This window comes from Crocodylus siamensis, chromosome 3 (assembly GCF_052110815.1).
Source record: "Crocodylus siamensis isolate JL-2025a chromosome 3, ASM5211081v1, whole genome shotgun sequence".
Classification (NCBI taxonomy): domain Eukaryota; kingdom Metazoa; phylum Chordata; order Crocodylia; family Crocodylidae; genus Crocodylus; species Crocodylus siamensis.
In genome coordinates this window covers 130,352,104-130,364,363 of record NC_143397.1, presented here as the reverse complement: position 1 = coordinate 130,364,363, position 12,260 = coordinate 130,352,104, and the positions used below count along the sequence as shown (strand labels likewise).

General features: G+C 42.0%; 1 protein-coding gene across 2 annotated transcripts in view; it reads right to left on the bottom strand.

Moving 5' to 3' along the window:
* Nucleotides 1-11,673, bottom strand: part of LOC149868806 (N-acetyllactosaminide beta-1,6-N-acetylglucosaminyl-transferase-like) — a 37,059-nt gene extending 25,386 nt beyond the window's left edge. For both annotated transcript variants that reach the window (XM_090039185.1, XM_090039184.1), the window contains exon 1: nt 10,365-11,673. In XM_090039185.1, coding sequence (XP_089895311.1) covers nt 10,365-11,295 — 931 coding nt within the window. In that variant the 5' untranslated portion in view covers nt 11,296-11,673. The remainder of the gene's footprint in view (nt 1-10,364) is intronic.
* Between the last annotated feature and the right edge of the window lie 587 nt (nt 11,674-12,260).

Here is a 12,260-nt window from a genome sequence, read left to right as displayed (position 1 = left end):
AGGAATCCAAAGTGTAAAAAATATTCTGATTCATTGTGGCATTTCTGAGTTCTTTGGAACAGAAAAACTGCTCTAATATTCTTCTGTAGTCAAGAAATGAATGTAAGCTAAGAACTGGCAATTTCAGAGGCATGCCTTGAGTCTAACAAGGTGTGACTTGCACCACCCTCCACTGCAGCACAGGTGTAACTGGAAGCTGCTAAGTCTTCGCTCAGTTCTCTACCTGCTGGAAGGCCACATTCACACTGCAGCAGAGGAGCAGCAGGTGGGGAGTAGCGCAGCAGAAGTGTGGGTACAGCTTCTTACTATCCAGCCCCAGCAGAGGCATGGGCATGGGCAAAGGCAAAGATTTCCAGCTCCAGGGGCCAGGTCCAGTGGCTCCATGGGCTGGATTCAGCCCATAGGCCACATACTGCCAATCCCTGCCCTACAGGCTTTAACCTGATAATCATTTTGCTCTCTGAATATGAGGGGTGGGATTTGTTTGTTCCTTTCCTAGGCTTCCCTGGCTCCACCTTGTAGTTGTCCTTTATGTTTCATTGTGGCAAAAAACCCTCCCTAGAGAGAAGTGCAAGTTACTTATAAAATGGTATCTTCAGTCACAGAGTTAATATACCATAGGTGAAAGTAATGTCTCAAAAAGGGCTTGTGTCTGGTATGAAAAGTATGGTATTAAACCACAATAGTTCCATTAACTCCACTTTGCATCATTTAAGGATTTGACCCTCTATTCAATAGTCTAATAAAGTGGGGTTGGTATGCATTTGTAAGCATATGTATACAACTGGTCTATGTACACAAATTTAAACACAGAAACACTGCCCTCTGTTGGCTATAACACCACATGTTTGAGCATTAATTCCACATGGCTGCTGGGCTGGCTTTGCACTTTCCCATCTGTATTTTGTAAATGGACAGCATTCATGCTTTTAACGAAATCACATGATACAGTGAAAATCTAATCTAATCTAATCTGCCTTTATTTTATACAAATATATTATAGTTTTATTCGCTTTGAAGAGCTACTGGCAATTCAACTAACTGGAAATGCATTATCTATGTTTCACCCTTTTACTAAATTTCCCCTTATTAGTTTCCACTTAAAATATTTGCTGTTTACCAATAGTAAATACTTAACCTCACAGCTGATGGAGTCAAATAAACATTATTGGCCAACATTTTAAAACCTGGTTTAATGTTAATTTTAGCAAGTCACATCTATAAATACAGGACATTGTGCTGCATTATTTGTGACTTGATGTAGCTTTTTGTATCTATGAGATGTGGGAGTAAAATGCTTCCTGTTTAATTTGGTAGCATTTTATGCTGATGCCACACAAGCACAGATGACTCCAAATGGTTCAAAACAGTGGAGAATCCAACTTTTCACCTATACATCTCATTTATCAATGGGACAACAGAGAAAGTGAACTACACTGCTAGCTCTAGGACCAGCAGATAAAAAAATTCTGTTTCAGAAAAAATGTTGACATATCACAATTTGTTTTTGTCATGTAGCAGAAAGAAACAGAGATCTTTCAAACGACACCGAAATAATTTGTATTTGAGTTTGTAGCCCATTTAATTAGAGCAGTACACTTTTGAGTATGTATGACCGAGCCTCTCAGCTGTCTGGGTGGTTTTTCCTTAGTAGGATAGAGCTCATCAGCAATCCTGTACACATGATCCAAGAAGCTGTGCCCTTTGAAACAGAAGTGGAAGCAAACAGCTGGAGCACATCAGCAACCCAGCTCAGCTAAACATATACCCCTAGATAGAGTGCAAACCCTTCTTCCAGTGTGGGGTTAGAAATCTAATCCTATGAAGTATCTAGGCTCTGCTGAAGAGAAACAAGAAGATAGAGACCAGAACAGCTTGGCTATGGGCGACAGTGCGCATGTTTACACGTGCATTTTAATGTGTGGTAGACTATTCCACTGTACATTAAAGCAAAGTGTAAAAAAAAATGCCAATATGCTAACGCACAGTAGAATAGGTTACTGCACTTTAAGCATCACCTAAAAAGTGTGCGCTTGCACTACTACTGCACATTAGCGCAGCCGAATTGCATTTATTTAGTACCTCATATTAGAGGTACTAAATTTAATGGTCACTATGAAAAGTGCATTAATGCATGTGTAGACGTGCCCACTGTTTAAATACCTATTTGTCTGAGTCAGAGAAAGGACTTGGTCGTCTCTGTCATGTTGAAGGTAAGTGTGTTTATTACAGGATTACAAAACAGGATTACAAGATTGCAAAAGGCAACACAAACAATATAGAAAAGAAGACTTCACTGTGAAGCAGGCAAGTCGAGCCCAAAGAGAATTGCTGGAAGAAGCAATGGTCAGCTGCAGATGCTGTGGGGGTTACCACAAACCCATGCACTGCCCTGAATTTGGTAAGTGCTGCAACAAATGCAAAAGATTCAATCACTTGTCAAGTGTTTTCAGAAAGAAGCAGTATGCAACACGTAAGAAATAGCAGGTGCATGCTCTATGCAATGAGAAAAAGGAAGACTTCTTCATTGGCACAATGCAAAAAGAAGTTAATTCTTCTGAGGATTAGACAATCACCCTGGACACCAATGGACTAATGGTAACTTTTAAATTAGATACAGGGACATGGGTCAATGTAATACCAGAATACAGTCATAGTTTCATAGTTACTAGGGTAAGAAGGGACCTGAATAGATCATCAAATCCAACTGCCTGCTTTGGGCAGGAACGAATGCTGGGATCATAATACCCCAGCCAGATATTTATCTAAACTTCTGTTGAAGACCCAAGGTAGGGGAGAGCACTACCTCCCTTGGGAGTCCATTCTAGAGCCTGGCAGCCCTAACTGTAAAGTAATGCTTCCTGATATTTAGCCTGAACCTGCTCTCAATCAATTTGTGGCTGTTATTCCTTGTTATCCCAGGTGGTGCCCAGGGGGAAGAGAGTCTCACCTATTTTCCACTGGTCCCCCCTGGCGAGTTTATAGATGGCTACCAGATCCCCTCTCAGTCTTCTCTTGTGGAGGCTAAATAGATTTAGGCCCTTTAGTCTATCCTCATAGGGCCTGGCCTGCTGCCCCCTGACCATGCAAGTGGCCCTCCTCTGGATCCTCTCAAGGTTAGCCACATCCCTCTTGAAGTGTGGCGCCCAACCCTGGACACAGTAGTGTAACTGTGGCCTGACCGGTGCTGCATAGAGCAGAAGGAACACCTCCCTGGACCTGCTTGTGATCCATCTGTAGATGCACAACAAGGTGCAGCTAGCCTTACTGACTACTTCCTTGCATTGGCGGCTCATGTCCATCCTGGATTCAGCTATGAATCCAAGATCCCTTTCAGCCATTGTGCTGTTGAGAAGGGTGTTCCACAGCCTATAGGTGTGTTGCTGGTTCCTTCTCCCTCGATGCAGCACCTTGCACTTGTCTGCATTGAATTCCATTCTGTTCTCATCCGCCCACCTCTGTAACCTGTCTAGATCTAGTCGGATACTGTCCCTCCCCTCCAGTGTCCCCACTTCTCCCCACATCTTTGTGTAATCAGTGAATTTGGACAGCGTGCTTTCCATGCCCACTTTCAAGTCGCTGATAAAGATGTTGAATAGCCCAGACAGAGGACTGAGCCCTGGGGAACTCCACTGCCCACATCCCTCCAGGTCAAAAACAACCCGTCTACCGCCATTCTCTGGGTGCGACCATCCAGCCAATTTGCCACCCATCTGACTGTGTTAGGCATCAGTGCCACAGTTGCCTAGTTTATTTATGAGAATAGGGTGAGAAACAGTGTCAAAGGCCTTCTTGAAGTCCAGGTAAATGACATCTACCACAACGCCGCATCCAAGGACTTTGTGACCTGATTGTAAAATGAAAAATGAAAACTAAATCTGTGTACTATGAGAATAAGAAAGTGAGATTTAGAGCATATAACAGGAACATGATTGCACCCAAGGGTGTTTGTGTACTGCATGTTAGACACAAGGGTAATAAAGTCAAAATTCAGTTTGCAACACTCCCAGAAAAAATAGTGCCAATTACTGGGTTGAGAATGTGTAAAACTCTAGGTTTGATTAAGAGAATGGATGCCACTGAGGGACTAGAAAGCAAGAACATAGAAGAAGAGTTTTATGATATGCTTCAAGGCAAAGGGAAACTGTAAACTGACTACAAGATAGAATTAAGAGAACCAAATACTCACACCATACATGCTCCAAGAAATGTTCCCCGTGTACTAAGGGGGAACCTGAAAAAGGAATTAGATAGATTAATTAACATGGATATAATAGAAAAAGTAGAGCAACCAACTGCTTGGGTTCATTCACTGGTCATAATAGAAAAAAAAGATGGATCCTTGAGATCGTGTCGGGATCCTAAGCAAATGAACAGGTACATCAAAAAGGAGCATTTTTCCATTCCCAGCAAGGAAGAGGTTTTTGGCAATGTGGCAGAAGCTAAGTATTTCTCCACTTTGAATGCCTCTTCTGGGTTTTGACGAGTTCCCCTAGAGAAGAATAGCACTAGATTATATACCTTCAGTATGCCCTTCAGAAGGTATTGTGTTCATATGCTTCCTTTTGGGTTGCATTCTGTGTTTGAAGTCTTTCACAGAAAGGAGCAACACATTTTTGAAGGTTTTGATGGAATTATGGTTTATATTGATGATTTATTAGTTTGTGGAAATACTATGGAAGAACATGACCCGAGGCTAAGGCACTAGAAAGGGCTTGCAGAACAGGTTTGAAACTGAACAAACAAAAATGCAAATTAAGGGTCAAAGAAATAACGTATCTGAGAGAGAAACTCTGAGAAAATGGTGCAAATTGGTCCTGCAAGGGTTAAACCCATTACAAACATGCCACTCCATACAGATAAGAAAGGAGTGCAATGATTACTGGGAATGATCAATTTTGTAGGCAAATATCTATCTAATTTAACAGAGCAGACATAGTATATGTAAATCTAATTAAAAGAGTGATCCCTGTCACAGATAAAGTGTGGCCACTAACTGCAGAAGCTGTTGCTCCAGGGCACCACACTGCAAAACGTGATAACAGTTATTTGTGCTGGTTGGCCTGGAAAACATATACCTAGCTCCTACTCTCAAATCAAAGAAGAGCTGTCAGTACTGGCTAGCGTTTTGTTCAAAGGCTCACAACTTGTTCCAGCAGTGCTAAAGAAAGACATGTTAAACAGAATACATGAGGGGCATCTAGGCACTGAAAAATGCAAAAGGGGAACAAGGGCTGTTCTATATTGCCCAACATAAATAATGACATAGAAAATGCTGTAAAGGCTTGTACAATGTATCTGAAGTACAGATCAATGCAAAGAAAAAGAGCCCATGGTAGTCATGGAGGAGCCTGTAACTCGGTGGTATCAAGTGGGCATTGACTTATTCATGCATGCAGGAACAAATTATGTATTAGTGCTGGATTATTAGTCTCACTATCCTGAAATTGCATTGCTTGGAAGCACAACAGCAAGCCATGTCATAACTCCCATCAAATCGATTTTTTGCTATACAAAGGATTCCACAAATTGTGAGAATAGACAACGGACCTCATTTCAACTGTCTTGATTTTCAAGAGTTTGCAAACTAATATGGATTCTGTCACAGCACTTCAAGTCCTAAATACCCACAATCCAATGGTCTGGTGGAATATGGAGTACAAATAGTAAAGAAATTGTTGAAAAAAGCTACAGATTCACACGCTAATGTTTACCTGTCACTTAAATTACAGGGGCAACACCCATGAAACATGGATTGTTCCCAGCAGAAATGCTGTTTAACAGGTAACTCAAAACCAGAACCAGCAGTCACCCTAAACATGCCCAAAAAGCTGTGATATACAGCCAAGCCCTCAGATACCACCAAATTTGCACTGAAGAGAACACCCGGGATTGCCACCTCACCAATCTTAAAAGGCTTTCACCCAACAAGGACACTCCTCCAGAGAGATGGACTGCACATTTGAAAGAGCCACCTGGGTAGCTCGTGAAGAACTGCTGCAGTACAGAAGCAAACCCCCCCACAAATCGCACATCGCTGGTTATAACATATCACCCCTCCCTCGAACCTGTACAGAAAATCCTCAAACAATTGCAACCCATACTAGAAAGAGACTTTACTCTAAAAAAGATCTTCTCAGAGCCACCCATCCTAGCCTTCAAACAAGCACCAAACCTCGCTAACCTCATCACCAGAAGCAAACTTCCTCAAGCCCAGAACACACCAAAAGGATCCAGACCAGGCCATGACAAGAAATGCAAAACCTGCCAACACATCTCCACCACCCCCACAATTACTACACCCCACAACAGAGCCATCAGCATTCCTGGATCTTACAGCTGCACCTCCAGAAATGTAATATATCTCATCCAATACACCAAATGCCCTAATGGAAAATACGTAGGAGAGACCAAACTACAACTGCGCACCAGAATGAATACACACCGGAAATCTATCAAAGACAGGAATACCCAATTACCTGTAGGGTCACATTTCTCACAAGAAAACCACTCTCTCTCCAATCTCTCAGTCCTGATCCTCAAAGGAAACTTACAAAACACCTCCCAGAGACAAGCCTATGAACTGCACTTCATCAACCTCCTGGATACCAAAAATCATGGACTAAATATAGACATTGGATTTATGACACATTATAACCTGCCTGACATCTGACTCCCTAGGTATCTCTACACTTTTCATCCCCCTTCTCTCTCCCCTGCGCCCCCCGCCCCCGCCCATCTCTCACCCATTGACTCCTCAATTTACATTTTCACTGACTACCTGTCTTGTATGCATACCAGACCAGCATCTGGCTTCTTTATTTTTCATTCCACCCAAGAAGAGCGCACACCAACTGCTGAAACTTCCTCAGCCTGATGAAGGGTTTTTGAACCCGAAAGCTTGCTTAATAATTATTTTCCAACTATTTAAGTTGGTCTAATAAAAGATATCAGATTCACGCAAAGAACCTTGTCTGCCTATGTCCTTAGACCAACACGGCTACAACCTACATCCATGTATAAGTTGTTACATTTGTCCCTGGATTGCAGGAGGAAATAGCAGAACTGTAGGCAGAGTACTGCTCTCCGAATAAACAAGCTTTATCACTTTATAAACTTAACTCCTTGGTCTCTTGAGAACAACACACAAACCATGCATCACAACCCAGATGTGCTTAATTTTCTCCTACCCATGTAAATGTTCTTAGGCTTGACTCCATGGAATGAACATTTTAAAAAAAGAGAAAACAATTTATTGAATTCCCCTTGCTTAGTTTTAGTTTTAAACATTCAGCTACACAGGTATACATCATAAAATACACACAGCCCAAAGAAGCCATCATTTTAAATATGTATGTATTGTGCTCTGACAAGGGCCCATATTTTTCAGTCTTTGTATGTCTCAGGATTTGGCTGCCCATTTTGTGCCCAAGTTTCAGAGTCAGAGGACTTAGTTCCTAGTGACTGCACTGCGGCAAGTAAATGGGGGGAACTAGGATTCTGAAACAGGGGGTGCAGATGAGATGGTATGATACATCATCACAAACACAACACATTTTTCTCCAGTTGAAAAGAAACTAGAGACTTTACTAATATACCTAAGGCTATATTATTCTGTTTTAAATTGAAGCACAATCAAATATAGCTTTATTGGAATGTGCATTAATTTTTTATATCATATATAGGGTATTAAAAAAACTCCACAAGAAACTAGGCAAAAATAATCCAAAGATGTTGTTTCATTAGTTCTGTACCCATTAGTGTCACGGTACAGGATCCCCAGGAATGACCGTGATGACCCTAGGGCTCCGTGACCGTGCCTGCTCCACCCTGCGGTGGCCTTCTAATCTCTTCTGCCACATCTTGGTGGTTGAAATAATAAGTTGGGAGGATGCCCACAAGTTTGTGTGGTCATGGTCCTGTTGAACCCCACTAGATCCTGCTGATCTTGGATCCCTTGCTGGGTCTCAGTACCTCTCAAGACACTCTAAGTCTTATGGCTAGATGAGTGGCTCCAACCCACGTCCCACGCCTCACAGGTGGTATTCAAAAGCTGTCCTTCTGAGGCCCTGATCTAGCTCAGCCTCCTATTGTCGCTGGGCCCTTGGCCCCATCTATGTGCCTTCACTGGTGCTGAGTTCTCCACAGCCCTGGCCGTATGACCTCACTGGTGCTGGGGTGTTCACACAGTAGTATGCCCCCAATGAGGCCTTCCCCTCCCCAGTAGCCTCAGCCCAGTCCACCCGATTCAACTAACAATGTAAATACAAGCTCCTGGGCTATAACATAACAACAACAATAACATTAGAGGTCACACTCTGCCCCTTTAAGGAGGCAAGCTTTTCCCTCAACAATGTTTGCCTCCTAGCCCCAGATACTTTAGAAGCTCCTAGAGCCTATTAGTTTTATCAGCAGCAGAATAGGCAACCAAGCATCTCCAAGTAGCATTTCTGCAAGACCTCCTTCCTTCTGGCTACTAACAGAGAACTGACCTCCTCCCAGCCCCAGCCCTGGGGGGTTATATATGCCCAGGTCCTTGTTTCCTTCAGGTCAGCTGAGCGGGTGCAGGTGCCAGCTAATAGCCTGATTAGCTTACTGCCAAGGCAACCCAAAGCTGTGGAGCCCTGCCGAGCTTTCAGGGCTCCCTAGCTAAGCTGCCTCCGCTCTTGAAGGAGCAGGCACACTTTAGTGCTCTATGACAATTAGAATAAAAGTATATCTCATTTTTAGATCCATACAACAAAGTCTAGCCTTCTTGAGCACCTTGACAGTGCTCCTTGGTGATTCACTTACAGGTATTTTCACCCCTGAGTCAATGTTCACCTGAGTTAACATTTCTGCATAATGTTTTTAGCTAAAGTTAAGTTGTGAAATAGGAGCTAGATTATCAGGAGCAGCTAATAGAGAGCAGAATTGCAGGAGAAAGGATAGTTTCATTAATGGAACATCAAGACCATTAAAAAGGGGAGAGGGCCATTAATACCTGTGGAGTGAAGTGTTTAGAAGGAATTGGGTAGATTTATATTGAGCCATGAAGTCAAGTGACTCCATCCCTGCTGTCTGACTAGAAATACTGCTGCCACTTCTATGTAGTTGGTTTTAAACTTTGGGTGAACCTGGAATCAAAGTGGAGTACAATTGCACCACTGCACCCTCTCTGGATCTGTCCCTCAGTGAGTACAAATCTCTCGTAATTCCAAAGAAGGCAACGGAATTATTCAGGTTTTACATTAGTATCACAGATCAGGAGAGGAAGGAGGCTCTAGCAATTAGGACACTACAATACAACTCAGCCTCCTGGGGCATTTTTACACATGCATGCGTCAGAGCACCAAGCGCTTTAAAAACTGCAGCACTTGCAGTTGTATAAGTGGTGAAATGCATGTCAGCGCTGAGAAAATGGAGATGGCACACTTTTGAATTAAAACACCTTGGAAGTGTTTTAGTTTAAAAGCATGTTGCCACCATTTTCTGCGCACTAATGTTCATTTCACCACTTATACAACTGCACACAGTGCAGTTTGCCTCAGCTCATGTGCGGAGCAGACTCAATTAATTGAGTCTGCTCAAAAGCGGTGGGTCTCTGGCATGTCACTGGGAAAAAAGCGTGTATAAATGCTCCAGGTTTCAATTCCCTGCTCTAGCGTGACCCTGGACAAGTCTCTTGGGCCAGGATCTTTTTTCTAAGTATTTAGGTGTCAAATCTCCACTGATATGAATGTGACATGGATACCTCAATATTTTTAAAAAAGGGGGCATTAGCATGTTACTGCCTTAGCTTTCTACTTTACAAGTACAGTGCAAAAATAAATACACTAAAAATATTTAGAGATTCTCGTGCCTGCCTCCTTCAAGACACTTCAAGACCTAGTTCCTGAAATCCCTTTCAAGGACTTGAGCTTCAAATACTATGGTGATGAGCTCATACTAATGCCATAATTAGAGCTGAACTTCTCTCAGTAAGTTCAAACAGGCTGTTATTCCTGAAAAAAATCACTTCCCATAATAAAAAAAACAATTAAGACTATATAAACAGCAGGGCATGCTTTTCACTGTAGTAAATAAACAGTTCATTGGATTTGTTAAGCACTTCTTAATCCAAAAATCTGTAGACTAAAGTTTTTGATCAGGTAAAACGCCAGCTGATTACAATAGGAGCTAAAGACTCCTGGCACATCTGAAAATCAGGCACAAGGAGCCTTGCATTGCAGACACAGTTTTAAGACAACGTAACTGTGTTTGAACCACTGAAACAAATATTTTCTGTGTAGACTGAGGACTGGGCATTTACAGTTCCTTTTTTAATCTACAGTCTGCTAAAATCAGGCTAATCTATATTTGAAGAGAAGTGAAGTCCATCCTACCTGGTATCCTATTGAGTGTCACCCAAAAATGTTCATCTGGACTGTAGGTATCTCTGGACCAAGCAAGCAAGTCAGTAGCACGTTGATCTTTGAGAACAAATGTGGTAAATTTCCTTGTCAAAGCAATATAAGCAGAGCCAAAGTAGATGGTTAGATTGTAGGGTGCCAGCATTTTCAACCTTTGCGTGTTTATCATATATGATGAGTCACTTCCTATGTGTTCCCTGTGGATGTATTTGGTCCTTCCAATAACATGAATGGGGGGCAATCCTCCAGGGGTGATGTTTTTCCCTTTAAATCCTTTCAGATAGTGAACTATTTCTCTGTTGGTCTTTAAGGGGAAATCTTGCCCACACACATTTAGAACATATTTCCACTGCACTCTTGATTCCAGGAGGTCTTTCATGCAGTTCAGATCAGCCTGAAGTCGAGATACGCCAGCATAAACCACTAGCTCCATTTGGGAAGCAAGAAAAGCATTAGGGAAACAGCTCACTAACTTCTCCACATCTTGCTTAAACTGAGCTGGTGCCTTCTTATCCACATGGATGCAGTACACATTTTGGGGCATATAAATAGCTCTGAAGAGTCTCTCAAAGGTCTCAAATTCTTTATGTAGAGTCATGACATAAGCTAATGGAAATACAGCTTCCTCTGCAGAGAGCGAGCTTGTTATATAGTGATTCTGAATAAAATATTCTTCGCAAGCAAATCTCCAGACGGATGATGATAATGATGAGCCTGATATTTTCCATAGAGAAGATGCCTTTCCTTCTACAATTCCACTGCACACCTTTGCTAAGGCAGAGCTGTTTGCCACATTGAGCCTGTGAAGGCTGTTTTGCTCTTTTAAATTAAGAAGATAAAATCTAAGAAAGCCTGCAATGCTAAAAACCAGAATGACATAAAGAAAGCGCAAGTATAAATTCATGCTCTTAAAAAAAAATCCCTGTCTTTCAAAGATATATAACAAAGGCAGATAATGCTGTCTGTCAGCCTGGATTTCCTTCTTGGTTAAATCCTAATCATATTCAGCTGTGTTTGTTTTTTTCTGCCAAGAAACAAGTCAGCAGTATTTATAGTCTGTTTCACAGTCTATTGATTCCTTCTGTCCCTCTTGTTCTCTTCTTCATCAATTTCTCCCTTTTTGCCTCTCCCGGAGTTCCAGTTGCAAGTTAATTCACTCACAGGCTCTCTCTGTTGCGTAATACAATGATATCTTCTTAGAGTACATCCTCCCCGCCTGCATTTTCTTGAACTTCTCATCATATTGTGACATGCTCTTCTGGGAAGCTGGGTTCATTTGAATAAGAAAGCTTGCTTTACCATTTCCTGTGAAGGGCTTGCACTACGTTATATAAAGCGTGCATGCGTGCATGTCTGTGTGTGTGTAATTCAAGCACTGCAGACCTCTGTGTGTGTGTGTGTGTGTGTGTGTATATAATTCAAGCACTGCAGACCAACCAAGTCTATCCTTACTTAAGAAACCACATTTCTGTAAGCTTTGTACAGGAAAGAAATCCCTGTAGAGCTATACCTTTCTCAAATCCAAGAACAACATGCAACAATTCTGGGGTGGGGGGTAGGAAGAAAAAGAGATGGATTAGGTTATTATGATAAACAAAGGTGTAGAAATAGCCTTGTAAATGACTTTGTTTAGTTTGAACTGTGGTTAGAAAGGCTGGTGAGATTATCAGGAAAACATTTGGCTTTGTTTATATCTTTTGCAGTACTCTTCATACAGTCAGCAGTCGGTGTCACTGTTTCTGCTATACACTGACAGACTGAGGTCAGTAGTCTGTAGAGAGTGGAGGACAAGCACCTCAGAAACAGATTTATACAGCCCAAGCACAACCCATCACCCCAAATTAATATATGTTTTAATTAAGCAGCAGA